This window comes from Xenopus tropicalis, chromosome 8 (assembly GCF_000004195.4).
Source record: "Xenopus tropicalis strain Nigerian chromosome 8, UCB_Xtro_10.0, whole genome shotgun sequence".
NCBI classification, from domain to species: domain Eukaryota; kingdom Metazoa; phylum Chordata; class Amphibia; order Anura; family Pipidae; genus Xenopus; species Xenopus tropicalis.
In genome coordinates, this window is record NC_030684.2 from 74,516,392 (window position 1) to 74,532,588 (window position 16,197).

Genomic DNA, 16,197 nt, shown 5'->3' on the forward strand with positions numbered 1-16,197 from the left:
CCAGGAACCTGAGAAAGATAGGTTCCACAAATCCCTAATAAGGCATCATAAAGCCTTGATGAAAAAATTGGACACCATGCATGTCAACTTGTGTGTGGCCACTAACGCCTACAATGCCAGTCAGGCACGGCAAGCTGCATGAGTTGGCCATGTTAAGCCTCCAACAGGCGAGTGAGGCACGGAAAGCACAACACGAGGCTGCCATGTTAAGCCTGCAAGAGGAGCTTGCTTCTACTAGGCAGCTTTGGAAAAGGAAATAAATCTGCCACATTAGGGATCTGTGGAACCTATCTTTTCTTAGGCCTATGTTTTTTGTAAATCTTTCTGTTTTTTCTATTTGTGTTGTGGGTGGGGGAATCACCTGCTCAAACCATTTCTTTTGGAAGTGGGTTCCCTGTAAATAAACCTTTTTTTTTGGATAAGTTGTTTGGTATTTCTTGTGTATGGGATTAAAGATTGTAGGTACTTACAGGAAAAGTAATTGTTAATGATTTGTCCCCGGACTTCATTCCCTCTGGCATCCGCACCTCGGACAGGATCTTGTGGATGTATGGGGTCATCCAGGTCCTCAGCCACATTACCTGGTAAGCCATGCCGGTTCGCAAGATTGTGCAGTACAGCACACGCAGCCACAATGTTGGAAACTTTAGTGGGGCTGTACATAAGGCTGTCTCCTGATTTATCCAGGCAGCGGAACCGGGTTTTAAGGACCCCAAACGTTAAGGGAGTGGTAACCCTTCCTGTTGCGGAAAATGTGCTCCCTGTCTTGGGGGGGTTTAACGCCACATGGGTGCAATCAATTGCACCCAACACATTGGGGGTGCCACTTACCCCATAAAAATGCCTTTTCACGGTGTTCCACTCGTTCCGATGTTGGGGGAACAAGATGAAATTCCCGGACACCAAGCGTATGGCATCCAGGACCTGGCCAAGGCACCGTGAAAAGGTAGGCTGTGACACCCCCCCATCCCTCTGGAAACTTCCAGTGACCAAAAAATGCAGGGAGCACAGCAGTTTTACCATTCCAGGGACGGCACGGCTTCTGCGAGTCAGTGGCTGCAGGGAAGGCTCAAGCAGCTCATACAGGCTGGATATTGCCGTCCTATTGGGCCTGTATCGCCTGACCACTTCATCCTCGCTTAAGCCCTCTAAAGTCGCCCTTTCGTGAAAAAAGCGAGGCTGCATCACTCTGGAAGGCTGGGGGACTTGCTGTTCCTCCTCCATATGGAGCAAAAACCCCATTGAAAAATCCATTTTTGTTTTTAACACTCAAAAGTGAAAAATGTGCTCTGCCCAACACCTCCCCCAATTAGGCGCTAAAGTACGCACACATTTGCGCGATAACTAACGCATTTAACACTTTAGGTGCTTTTGTGAATCATGCATTATTATTCTTTTCATTCGCTAATTACCGCGTTGCGTTAAAATTAACGCACGCGATATGTGACTTAGCACATGCGGTAATACTTTAGTGAATCGTGCGGTTTTTTTTGCGTCAATTTTAACGCAAAAAAGTGTGCGATAAAAATGAACGCGCTTTAGTGAATCAGCCCTCATTTCTCTAATATAACCATTCTCAAAAATATCTCTTTATGAGGATTAATGCCTGACCTTCTAATTTGCCCAGATTAGTACAATTTTGCATCACACTTTTAAATTGTCCATAAGGAAAACCTTTAATCCAGACCTGCTTATGGTTGCTCTTCATCAAAACAGCAGATCAGATATATTTATTATTGATCAACCTCTTTAGAAAATTTTAATCTGAACCTTGTCACCCATTATACACTTCCAGATCTCAAAATACATATAGCAATCTGACTTACAGTATATTTGCTATGAATGGTAGATTCCTATCAGCAGTATTCATTTCTCTGATAAAAGTGTCCAAGCTTGTTTTTCTTCCCATATCATAAAATCATAATTGATGTAGCACTGCCAAAGGGCAAGGCCCAAGCCCTGTTTAATGTTCCTGATTTCCCAACACACCATAAACAAGCACTGGGAGGTGACCCTAGCCCCATGGTGGTGTCAAACACTTGGGGGTAGATTTATCAAAATGTGAGATTGGAGCTCACCACAGAAAAATGCACCTACTTTTTATTTATTCCTATGGGGTTTTTAGAAGCTTATTTATCAAATGGTGAGTTCTAACTTTCACTAAATGATAAATCCGCTTCTAAAAATCCCATAGGAATAAATAGAAAGTGGGTGAATTTTTCTGTGGTGAGCTCCCATCTCACATATTGATAAATCTGCCCCTTGGTGTGAGAACTGATCTTTATTCCAAAAGAAAGTATGGCCAAAGATAAAATTGATGGAGTCCAATATAAATGCTATGGAAATATTTTCATCCCGTTCTAAATAAAATTTGACTAGCGTTAGCTCTTGTTTATGTCTAATAGAAGTATAAAGGGCGTTAACATCTAAAGTCAGGTTGCCATAGCAAGTCTTGAACAACTTGGAAAGTCTGCATAGTATTTCTCAGATATGATAAAATGGTTACATATTTCTGCAATTGTTGAAACTATATAATAAGATGTGTTTGAAGTCAATGTTTTTATACCAGACACAACCCAATGCAAATTGTATGTAGGCAGAATTCATTGCAAAGAATTGTAGAATAAATAATGTATGCAGAAAACCAGAACCCTTTATTAACATCTAGAACAAGTACAACTTTTAAAAATGAGCTGGGATGGCTTAATAAATTGCTGTCTCCCTTTGTTTACAAACAACAAATGCACTAAATTCTTCTTGTGTTTCAGATGGATCTTAGAGTATTACTGGTTTTCAGCGTGACTCTCCTCCTCTTTGCTCCCAGGGACTAGATAGGTAAAGGTTGCTTCAAAACAGTGAGCTTTTATCTCAAAGTCATCCAAAACAGCCTGCTTTGCTTTGGATGTTTTAGCTGCAACAAAAAAAAAATTAGATTTCTGATATTTTAAATGAAATAGTTTATAATCCCATCCGGGCAATAATTAATAATTACTAATAAATTAATAATTACATTTCACCTGACTTGCAGATTAATGATTTAGAAGGGCATTAAAGCCCAGGACTGCTGCCAGACGCTAACACCCATAGAGCAGAATGACGTTTGGTTTATGAAAGCTGAACACATTCTAACAAACTGATTCCACTATTCGATATTTGATAAATCTGCACCTTAGTGACCCATAAAAAAGAAATTCCCTCATTCTACTGGAAGGTAAGAAACTTGGATAAATGTGCGATTAGCCTATAACTATTTTTATATGTGCTTGCTGAAACTTTTTTTCTTTCTCTTATTCCATTTACCTACCTTCAAATTTCTCATAAAATAACAGCAGGGTGGGCACATAGTAAAGTTCAACCCCCCCCCCACTGCCCATGAAAGTTGCGTAGATGCTGACCTGAACCCACACCCGACCCGTGGGCTAACCTGTGGGTTTCAGCTTGTTAATATAAGGCATATCATCTGTTTTTAAACAAATTCTGTGGTTTAGAAGGGGAGTTAATGATCAGTGCTTTGTATTAAAAATATAATAATTAACATGTATTCTTTCAGAAAAGATATGTAAGGAGCCCTTGGGTTAGGTGACAGATTATATCACTGTCCTAAACCATTAACACAGAAAATGTATGTAAAGTGCTCATATTATGTAAGTTTAATCAATTTTATATTTTGGTTTAGATTCCCTTTAACAAAATCTGTCAGGCTGCAAGTTGGACACACTCTATTATAAGGCTGATACTCACAAGCAAGAAATAAAGTCCTCTGGTTGTCCTTTTGAACTCCCAGAAGCAGCAAATTTGTTCCTGTCTTAAATGATTCCAATTTTACTTTATCTAGAAAATAAGCAGGGCATGATATGTTAGAAACAGACTGAATTCATGGAAACTTTAGTTTTTGGTAGTTGTAATATGTAATAATACATTATTCTGACCTTCTTTCGCTCCTTTCTTATATTTCAGCTCCATCAAGGTCTTCTCTTCCCCTCTACAATAAAAAAGGTAATTGGGTTTGAAAATAAATAGATATGAAAAAAGGGAATCAGTTGCTAAGAAGTAAGGGAAGGAAGAAGTAGTGAAATGTGACACAGACTGATTAAATTATTTTGGACTACGTGTCACATTAAAAATGATTGCACATGATTATTTGTATCATGCTACAATTGGCCAAAGGGTAAATTTCCTGTGATATGTAGGTTCAGAAACTGTTGTTGTGGCTACATCATAGGTATAGGTATATATATATATATATATATATATATATATATATATATATATATATATATATATATAAATGGAGAGACCACCGGCACTCACGAGAAAAGTGTTGAAATTGCCTGGGTGCATATTTACGTGTATATAAGATTTCCCCTCTATTTTGTAATAGGCTTTATCTTTTGTACTTATTCATTTTTGCAGTTTGCCACTGGAACACATGCAATAGAAAAGATAGTATACTTCATTATTGTCCATATCAGCCAAATCAAGAGGTACCCTAAGTAACATCAACTTCAAGTAATATTAAATGTTGTCTTTTTTAAACGCCTGTCTTTGCACATTAATACTCATAATGAGGGCTGATTATTTATGATTTAAGATCATCTAAACATCTGGGTATAAAGATATAACCAATTAAAATATCTATAAATATAACTCACGCAATCTGGATCTCTTTGACTGTATACGCTTCTTCTTCTTTACAGAGCTCCAGTTTAGCTGAGTACAGCAGTCGGATATGGTAATTTTTATCAGCATAGTTTGAAGCTTTGGCAACGAGCCCCCATGTTTCACACCCCTGTTATGATGAAAGAAAAACAAAGAGCAAAAGGTAAAGGATGTTATAATAAAAGGTAGAGAGCAGTGATGAGCGAATCTGTCATGTTTCAATGAAAATTTCACAAAACGTGGCTACCGCATGGTTTTTTTGACGTGACTGCAACATATTTGACATGGCCACGGCTTTTTTGACACAACTTTTTTTTCACTCTGCAAATTTTTTGTTCCTGAAACTTTTTTTGACTTGTTTACAGGAGTTCATCATTATTTTGTTAGACTATATTTTAAGTTTCAGTGACATTACATGATCAGTGTGATCTGGGCAGCTGTTGGAAAACTAAGTCATCAGAAATCATCAAGCATAAAATGAGGTTTGTCTATTATAGAAGCTGTTGCTACAGGGATAATTATTAAATTGATGATGTGGAACCCACTGGTTGTGAGCTGCCATGTAGCTATATATATAGTATTGTGAGTTGGTATCTAGACAGCAGCCCATAGCCAGTGATGTGATGTGAATCAGCATTTCTAGCCTACCTCTTTGTTAAACTTTAGTTTCTTCTTTCAAGAACATTTTTACCAGAGAAAGAAAAAAAAGTACAAACCTCTATGCCTTTTAAATCTTCTGAGCGTTCAAAAAGGCCATAACATTCTTGGGCTAAAAAAGAGAGAAATGTAGTCACATTGGAGTGCTAGTAAATATTTTATGAGTAATTATGAGATTTTGATATCTTTGCAACAAATGCAGATCCTGCACATACCATCATTGAGAGTGTGATTATAGACTGTAATATTACTCAGATTGTTGCATTTGCTCCACTCTAAAAAATTATCCATCTCTTCTTTTGGGAGTGATGCTCCTCTACCTAGAAAGAGAACATTTTATAAAGTTAATGAAACGTATTTCTATGTAGAAGGTCTGTTCTGAGATACAAAAGTAGACACCTGATTTATCAACATTCTAATTTTCATGGTTTTAGAGGTTTTTAACACAAATAAACTCATTTACTCTAAAACCACAAATGTCTAGTCATTTATTGGAAGATCCGAATTGAAAAATTACCAATGAATTAAAATGTGGCAGGAAAACAAAAGAACACATAAACCACATTTTTTTGTGGTTTTTACATTTTCCTACAAATCTTTGTGGACTTACTAATGTTTGTACTTCTATTTTACAATTCTATTAAGAAGTACATAATTGTGCTATTATATTGGGTGTCTACCATAATTTCTCAGTTAATTTAAACATTACATCTGTTAGCTTTCTACTCTAATCCTTCTTTAGCATTACTTTTAGTTGGCCTTTAGGAATGTTGATATTGGCATAACCTAAGATTTAGTATAGGTTTATTTCCTTTTAATCTGATAATGTCTGAGAGGGGCAACTCATCTGTAGTGTTATTAAAGCTGGCATAACAGTCAATTGAATTAGCATAGGTCCTTATTTAAACCCACATACAAAGTAGATTCCACCTCTGATTTTGGACTTTGCATCTTATTCACTGTTAGTACAGTCCCACAAACTTGATTTGGGAACCATATTGCTGTTTTGGTTTTTGAGTTTTTGTTGTCTTCCATATACCATCTAATAGTATTGCAATGACTTTACTTTTTCGGGTATAACAGCTTGAGCATGGTCAGAAGCTGCCAGGTAAAAAAAACAAATGCAGTCAACAGCTTGCAGTCCAGGGGCAATGTCAGTCTATGCAGGGAATGCCAGTTCAAGATCACAGGTTTTTTTTTACTTTAACCTGAAGCAAATGAACAGCAAATCGCCCCCTTTACCAGTTGATATGATGATTGGAGGACATCAACTGCAATTGATTGTAAATGGTTTATAATTAGCCCTTTGTGTGCCAGCTGTTACTAGGCAACACTTTTTCCATAGGGTTACCTGTAACTTGGAAATGTAGAACTGAAGAAACTAACATGTTGGTGCTTCTGTGTGGCAGCCCTACATTTTACAATCTATGGCATGCAAATGGTAAAACTGGACTAATCCTCAGCATTATGGTGTTAGTTTTTAATATGTTTTCTTGTGATGTAATTTTAGCAGTTCGGTGACACTACATTTAACTAATTAACAATGTAAGTCTAAGGGGCTGATTTACTAATCCACGAATCCGAATGGGAAAAAAATCGGATTGGAAACAAACATTTTGCGACTTTTTCGTATTTTTCACTACTTTTTCGTGAATTGTTGCAACTTTTTCTTAGCCATTACGATATGTGCGAATTGTTGTGACTTTTTCGTAGCCATTACGATTTGCGCGAATTGTCGCGACTTTTTCGTAGCCGGTACGACTTGCGCAAATTGTCATGACTTTTTCGTATTGAGCGCTAGTAAACGGCAGGCAAACCTTTCCGATTTTTTCACGACAGCTACGAAAAAGCCGCGACAATTCGTGCAAGTCGTAATGGCTACGAAAAAGACGCGACGGCGACGGAAAAATCGCAAAATACCGATCATTACGAAAAAAACGCTTTTGGACGCTTTCGATCCGTTCGTGGATTAGTAAATCGGCCCCTAAGTGTATAAAGGTCCCTTTTGGCAAACAGTGCATTTACCCTCTGCATAGGTGTGATTACTTACTGTGTATATATGCTCCGTTTAATACATTATCTTCTCGATCATAGCATATCAGAATGTCTGGATGTGGCAGGAATAATGTGGTGGTATAGTTCTCTGCAAGTTCTAGAAAAGGACATAATTTAGCTAAATCAGCATCCTGTGTGCACATTTAAATTAAAAATTTTCGCAGGCTTTGCTAGTGGTGCCAGTGAAAAAGAAGGATGAGTTTCCCCACTATTAATACAAAAAGATTATTATTCTGTAAATTAATCCTGAAAATTGAAACTGTTTAGAGTTATTGTTAATATTCGTCAGATCTAGAGGAGGCTTGCAGCACAGGCACTGGCCTACATTATAGCAAACAAAAAAAGAATCCCCTCATCATCCTGACCTGCTTGTTCAAGGGCGCTCTGTGCATGGCTAGCAGGCTTATCCTGTGCCTGTCAAAGCACACACATTCAGTAAACTGAGGCAGCAGATCAGCTTTTCTGATTTTTTTAACACAAAAAACATTTATTTTACACTTCTGAAAATGTATACAATAGGCAAAGGGAAAATCATGGTTCACCTAGTTTAAATTGCTCTTTAATGAGATGGGACACTAAGACATGATTTTCTGTTTTAAAAGAGGTAGGCTTTATTGTATCACACGTACCAAGCAACATGGCTGCATCAGTAAGTGGGTGTGTGTATGAACTACAGATGGCTACAATGTGATTTGATATCAGAGTTGAACACAATATTAAACATCTCAAGATCAATGCAATAACAAAAATGACACCAGGCCTGAAGCCTCTGCAAGGGCAGTAAACGCTCTGGGTTGTAGTAATGAGAGGTGCAAACAACTGGTGTACCAACCATGCTGGAAATGCCTTGGGGAATGGTGAATATTGCATGGTCACTCTGGAATATTGCCAGGAACATTTTAAACTAAACAAGTTTAATTATTTGGAATGTACACTCTACTATCTTTCAATATATGTTATTTTATGGGTAAATGATGTGGGTACTCTAGATATGGCATAACCCTAACTCTCAATGTTCCAGCAAGACAACCTGCAAAGATGTTAACTCACCATCATTTTTCAGGAGTCACCCTGACTTGCTCCCTTTCACCCGGTCAACTAAATTAGCATCTGAATTTTACTTACCACCACAGAAAACAGGTGAAATACACTTAAAATGCTATAGAAACAGGCAGAGTAGGGTTTGTGTGCTCTGAACAGGATAGGGGTGTATTTTTGCGTTAAATGGGATTTGGCTTTAGGCAAAACAGGGCTGTGGCTAAGACACACCTTGTTTATTATACAAATGGTGTGGCATTTCTGAACCAGTACAGCAAGAGTATCATTATATACATGATTATAATAATATCATTTAATAAGGAAAATTTTGATCTTACCCTCTGTGGATTTGAATTTATAGGCCTGAGTACCTGGTATTCTTTCATGTTCATAGAGTTGTCCATTAGTGTCTGCCATTCTGTAATTTTTAATGAATAGAGAAGAAATAATTGTGGTAACTGTGCAACATAAAATATTGGCAGTTATTTAAGGGAACTATGCTGAGATGCACAGAACCAGATGTTTAGAAAGAAAAAAATGCTTTTATATTGGGCACAGGTAACTCACTCACTACTGCATGGGGCCTGGCAGAACAGGTGACCTAAAAGATCCACGTCATTTATCATTTTGTACGGTAGGGGCCAGAAAACATTTTTTTTGTTCTCTACACACACACATATATATATATATGTTTTATATTTATGGCTACATCCATTTTCCTTGCGCTACAATGAAACATACGTTTAAAGGAGAAGGAAAGGTCTATGTAAATACAGCCATAAGCACTCACAGAAAAGCTGCACTGAGTCCTCTATCAAATGAAACACAGGATTTCTTGTCTCCTTTTTGTAAACATGTTCTTCAGTATCAGACTTCCTCTCTCAGAAAATTCCTTCATTCCCAGGGCCAGAATCTTCGCAGCTCTCTCCTTTCTCCCTTCTCCTGCTTCCCCTCCCATAAGAATGCATAAGAATTCACTTCCCCTCCCATCAGAATGTGTGATCTATGCTACCAACCGCTAGAGCTATACAGCAGGAAGCTAGCAAGACCAAGTTAAAATGGCAGCTGCTATCTTAAGCAAACAGAGAAAGCTTCTAGGGCTCTTTACTAGGTATGGTATGCTATGCAATTTGTTCTCACTGTTAATAAATCCAACTATATGTAGTACATCTAGAGGTTATAGTTAATATGATATGAATACTTACGGATTAGAAAAGACAGTACAATTCAATTCACTTTCACTAAATGACACCTTTGAGTAGACATAGGCTATGTCATCACTTTGATACTTAGAATTTGGACTAAGAGAAACTGCTATTAAGTTCCACAGTCCAGATACCTGTAAATGAAAATGACACCATTAAACATACTTATATCACATTCTGGTTTTTTTAAAGTGGATAGTATGGTGAGAGTAAATCAAAATGTCAAAGAGCAAGAAGGCATGGCAAAATACTTCTGTGTAAAGTGTCCTGTAATAAGCATCCAAGGTAGTGGTAGTAGTAGCACTGGGTGGGAAAGGGGAGGGAAGCAGAATAAAGGCACTCAGGAAGAGTAGAAATGTGACTTAGAAAAGACAAGAGAGAATGTCATTAAAAGAAAGGGAAAAAACTGTATCAGGAAAAGGGCAGAAGGGCACCCTAGAGCCTAGGAAAAGATATGGCTAAACTACAAGCACATATGAGAGTGATGTGGGGTTCCTATCATTTTAGAACTGGAAAGGGTATATCAGTGGGACTGTTATGGTGTGTGATAAGTGAGTCTGAAATTTTTCCACTCTAACCCACAACTAGGTCTTCTTCTACTTTTTGACCTGACTCCTTTCGGGTGACTCATATATGGGAGGGATCAGTCACTATGGGGGAAGGGTACCTTGCTTAAAGTTTATCCCATTACCCACCTGCACACTGGTTACTCTCCTCCTTGGCCTGAATACGCCCAACTTAATTATTGCTAGATGACTTATGACTAGATGACTAGATTACTAGTGCTATACCAAAGGGATGCACTAAGAAATAGATAGAAGTTTCACACCCAGAGAATTAAGGAGAGGGGAGAAATGCAAGCATTTAATAGAGAGTTAAAGCAAGAAAAAAAATGACTAAGAATGAGTTAAAATATATGGTTATGCACATTTTGGGGAGAATTAACAGAGAAGAGAGAAGAAAAGTGAGGATATATTTAAAAAAGACCACCCTGGATGCATCTAAGGAAAAGTGGCAACATAATGAAGAATGGAAAAGGTTTCTGCAGGCTGCTAATTATTTATGAGACAGCTGCAAGGGTACTGATCTACTTCTCAGACACAAATAGCCCTAAATCAGACAACTAGAGAGTGGGCTACACCTGCTTGCTTAATGAGAGAGACCTGTGCAAATTCTCTCTATTTTACCTTTTGCTAACTATATTCTTCTCTAAGGGTATTCCCTTTCCGCTCTGTCTGTATAAATATATGCAATAAACAGACAACTTTGGATTTTAATAGGAAAAAATATATTTTTTTGTTTGAAATGTTCTAATGTGATCTCCTTTTTCTCCCCCAAATTTGGTATGCCAGCCATAACCTATTGTTTGCATTTGATACACAGTATATTCTGCATTCTTACCGTTGCAGGGTCTGGTAGGATCCCTTTGCGTTCTCCAACACAATCAGAGGGGCTGCCATGGGTGACTACTAGGAAACATGACAAAAACAGATAAAAACTGAGGACACCCATCTTCAAACACGATAGTGACAGAAGTAACAGGTCCATTAAATTTCCACATATATAAGTCCCGAGGCTTAAAAAAGTACAAGGTAATTATGAGAAAACATTTGCAGACCAAATATTGATCAAGACTATACAAACAGAACTGCACTTTGATTTCCTAATACAGGTTTAACCCACCTCCAAAGCATCACATTCTGTTGCAATTCAACCACTAAATGACACTGCCAAAATATGTTCTGGCATTTAAAGTACACTAAGAGCCAAATACAAAGTCTATGCTCATGTACAATACCCTATGTAACATTTGCCATAATTTCCAGATTGCCAGTATAGGCCTAGGCATCGGTGTAATGTCAACCTCACCATAAATTGTACTTCAACATGCAATATATACATAACATAATATTGGGAAATTTGTAGTGCTACCCCCATATTACACAGCAAGTGGGCATGGCAGCTCCCCCCTCAAACACATACATGCTCTGCACAATACGTTATGTGACTATATGTCAGCAGTAGTAGCTCAGGCAAAGAGCCTGCAAATCAAATTACAGAATGTAATAGTGCATGCATCAGCAATATCAGTTCTCCCTCTGGCCACCCCCCCCCCCCCCCCCAACACACACATCTTGCACACCATAATACAGTATATAACAGTGCCAGTATCAACAGTGCCTACCCCCAGCCCACCCTGCACTCCATCATACAGTATGTAACAATGCAAGCATAGGGAATGCCAGCTCACCACACCCTGAAGACCAAGATACAGTATATATTAGTGCAAGGGCCTGCAAAGCAATCCCCTAACACACACTGTACTTTATGATATAGTATATAATAGTGAAATGAACTGCAATGCCAGTGCCCAACACTCCATTATACAGTATTTAACAACTGCAAGCATTAATAATGCCAGTCCAAAAGCATAAAACACACATGCAGCTCTATATCATTTCACATATATGAGAAACAGCACAGATTCCATCACCCACTCCCACACACAGTGTTACACAATAAAAAGTAAATACAGAACTCATACATGGCAAATATTAATGGGACTATTCCCCCCTTCACCCACAACACATGACTGCTGAACTAAACTGCAAAATGATACCCATGCCTGTACCTTAGGCTACAGAGCAAGCATTTCAAACTGGGGTTTTGGGGCCACTTTTGGAAGGACATCCTACTCTTTATTTGGGGGCCCAAGATACTTATCATGCCTTTATTTAGAAACAGCCCCCAACCTATTATCCAGAAACTCATGATCCAGAAAGCTCTAAATTTCAGAAAGGCCATCTCCCAATGAGTCAATTTTTAGTAAATGATTCTACTTTTTTAAAAATGTGTACAGTGAATCTTATACAAGGTTTCCCAGACTGCTTGGGCCCACCTTACTGCCTGTCTTCCTTATTTTCATTCTTCATATCAGGTGGCTCTACAGCTTCCAGGTTTCTGGCACAGTAGACAGCTTGCATTAAAAGGTGCCCAATATGGGAAAATAGATCCTACCTAGCTCCTTAATTACTGGGTACCTGACTGGCGTGGTACTGCCCGGCATGCTGACCTCCAAATCCCTTGTTGGAGCCTGTGCTGCTTATTCCCATCTCTCACCAGCGATTGTGCTCTACAAAGCTGGCCTACCACTAGCTAACCTTACTACTTGCCTTGGTACCCCTCTGAGGTGACGGACATCAGGCTCCCTCGTTATTCACGCTTATCTTCTTTACATCAGCCAGTGAGGAAGGGGCACACTGCTCTCCCCTCACGGAATAACTACTAATTAAAAATATACAGATTAAATTATTTATCGGTAGGTAGATCAGCTGTTTCAAGGTCTTGGGATCAAGGAAAACTACAAAAAAAAAATTCTGCTGGGTAGGATGTCAGGGTTGTAGTCCCAGTTTTTGTGTTTAATGTGTAGAGTATTTAATTTGTCATCTACTACACATGCATTATGTATGTAAGTTTGTTCTACTTTGCTACTCTTAGGCTGATGCCACACGTGGCGTTTTTCCACTGCGTATTTTCTAATTCTCTCAGTGGCTGAAAAACGCCTGATATCATCATCCATAGAAATAGCTTGAAAAGATTTGAAGCAAACCACACAATGCAGAAATACGCTAGAAAACGCCTTAGCACAGATTTTTCAAGCGTAGGCCGAAAAACGCCACGTGTGGCATCAGCCTTAGCCATGACATCAGTAATTTTCAAATACACAAATATGGATGTTTGGTGCATTAACTTCACATTGGTAAAAAGGTGCACCAGGTAAATATGCGTGTAGCAGGGAGATTTGTTAGAGGTGAAGCAAGTGAGATGTCTTAGAAATGTAAAGCAGAGTGTGTTGTGAGCCTAGAACCAATTTTTATTATTTTTTTTGAACACTATATCCTAAAGGACATCTAAAAAATTCATATCTGTATTTTCAGAAAAAAATATCCTAATGTGAAAGTAGCTAAATAAAAACATAATATACAATGTATATTCCTACCAAAAGATTTAACATAGAACAACGTAAAAAGAAAGTCAGTTCCCACTTTGTATAATAAGATAAAGTTCCATGGATGTTAGGCTAAATATCGCTATTTAGTAGGAAACACATACAAGCAGAAGGCACACACACAAAAATTCAATAGATTCCTGACCAATTTATTAACAGCCTCTATTTAATAGACCACTTGTGTGTTTCATTGCAACACACATATCTAACAACATGATAACCATCTGAAATAGCTTACAAAGTCCATTATATGTGGGACAAACAACTCTACAATTCATAATATGCCTAAATGAGCATATACATGCAAATATGACCCAGAAAAAGAGGAAGAAAACAATGCCAGACAAAATATGGCCATACTTGGAAAAACATTTCTTTTGTGATAATGTGTCTCATATAAGACAGCAGGTATTGGATATGTGACTTCTGAATGAATTGATGTAGCTTATTGGATTTGAGCACTGGATACTTTACATTCAGACAGTTGGGAGATATTATGTAACGGCGTCTAATTATAGGGATTAAATCTCGATTATAATGTATTTATTAATACTATATTACGCTGTGAATTGTAATAATGGTGTGTAGGCAGGGTTGGACTGGAGTGTGCGGAGCCCAACAGCCCCCTGCTTGAGCACACATACCTCCTTCTTACCTATGGGGGAGGGATGTCAGCAGGAGGATCGTCAATGCTTTCTGGGGGGGATTGGGTCTGGGTCGGTGGCTGCCAACACATAGTAGGTTTTTTCCAGGTATCCGGCCAGCCCAGCTGACCCTGTGTGTAGGCAGCCATCTCACTTCAGTCTCTGCTTTCAGAAACAGCCAAGACAGCACAATGCAACTGCTTTCAGGTATATGTTTCCTAACTAATTCAATTCCAGTCCTTTAAGACTCTGCTTTTGCTTCTTCTCCCCTGCTTAAGTGCTATTCTCATATTTACCACTAGGTGAAGCAAGGAAGCACATACAGTGAGGAACATAAGTATTTGAACACCCTGTGATTTTGCAAGTACATAGAAATCATGGAGGCGTCTGCCCACTGTGAGAGACAGCAATTAAAAAAAAAATTCAGGAAATCACTTTGTATGATTTTTAAAGAATGTATTTTTATTGCACTGCTGCACATAAGTATTTGAACACCTGGCAATCAGCAAGAATTCTGGCTCTCAAAGACCTGTTACTCTTTAAATAGTCCACCTCTGCTCCACTCATTAATATAAATTAGTAGCACCTGTCCACCCCAGTCAGTCAGACTCTAACTACTACCATGGGCAAGACCAAAGAGCTGTCAAAAGACACCAGAGACAAAATTGTGGGCCTCCACAAGGCTGGAAAGGGCTACAGGGCTTCCAAGCAGCTTGGTGAAAATAGATCAACTGTTGGAGCCGTTACGACTTTTCGTAAATTGTCGCGACTTTTTCGTAGCCGTTACGATTTGCTCGTATCTTGTCGCAACTTTTTCGTATTGAGCGATCGTAAACTGCGGGCAAAACTTTCAGACTTAGCATGATTTTGAAAGCCTCCCATAGGACTCAATGGCACTCTGCAGCTCCAACCTGGCCCAAGGAAAGTCATGATACTGAAGCTTGAATGAATCCGAAACTTTCGTACTCGGCGCGATGGCTATGAAAAAGTCGTAACACTACGAAAAAGTTGCGACAATTTGCGAAAAAGTCGTAACGGCTACGAAAAAGTTGCAACAATTTCTGAAAAAAACGCAAACTTCGGATCATTACGAAAAAAACGCATTTGCACGCTTTTCAGAAGTTCGTGGATTAGTAAATGTGCCCCTATGTGTAAAACCCATTCTTAAAAAGGCTACACTGGACCTATCATGCCTATCTAACTATCGTCCGGTCTCTTTCCTGCCCCTAGCCTCTAAACTCCTGGAACATCTTGTCTTTTCTCGTGTCACTAACTTCCTCTGCACCCATAATCTGCTGGACCCTATGCAGTCTGGTTTTCGGCCTGTACACTCCACTGAGACGGCCTTATGTAGAGTGGCAAATGATCTCCAGACTGCCAAGGCCAAAGGACACTACCTCATTCTCCTTGACCTTTCCTCTGCTTTTGATACTTGCGACCATTCTATCCTTATGCAAATTCTCTATTCTCTGAGTATCTGGGATCAAGCTGCATCCTGGTTCTCTTCTTACTTTTCTAACCGCTCCTTCTCTGTTGCTCTCGCTAACAAATCCTCTACCCCAGTTCATCTTAGTGTGGGAGTGCCACAGGGCTCTGTGCTTGGTCCTTTGCTGTTCTCCCTGTACACTCTCTCTCTAGGAGACCTTATTTCTTCTTTTGGTCTTAAATATCACTTATATGCAAATGACATCCACGTGGGTTTCTACTACTGCTGAGGTGTGAAGAGGTGTACAATGTGGGTGATTACAGTCTGAGCCTGTGTGTACAGCAGAGGGTGAACAATGCAGGGATTAAAAGGTGTGAACAACACAGGGGATTACATTTTTAAACAATACAGGGGGGATTACAGCCTGAATCTGAGGTGAGAACCATGCAGGAGGCCAGTACTGATACCATTTAAAGCTTACACAAAGGTATGCTATCAAAGCAG

The 16,197-nt window shown here is 38.9% G+C and overlaps 1 protein-coding gene across 1 annotated transcript; it reads right to left on the reverse strand.

The window, feature by feature from the left end:
* Positions 1-2,628: 2,628 nt before the first annotated feature.
* LOC100486352 lies at positions 2,629-11,215 on the reverse strand. Its single transcript, XM_002941301.4, has 10 exons — positions 11,016-11,215; positions 9,615-9,748; positions 8,748-8,827; positions 7,367-7,468; positions 5,532-5,636; positions 5,376-5,428; positions 4,653-4,789; positions 3,930-3,982; positions 3,742-3,831; positions 2,629-2,911 (listed from the first exon to the last, which is right to left on the reverse strand). Exons 1-10 carry the CDS (start codon positions 11,160-11,162, stop codon positions 2,784-2,786), a joined length of 1,029 nt encoding a protein of 342 aa, XP_002941347.3. The 5' UTR covers positions 11,163-11,215; the 3' UTR covers positions 2,629-2,783.
* Positions 11,216-16,197: the final 4,982 nt, after the last annotated feature.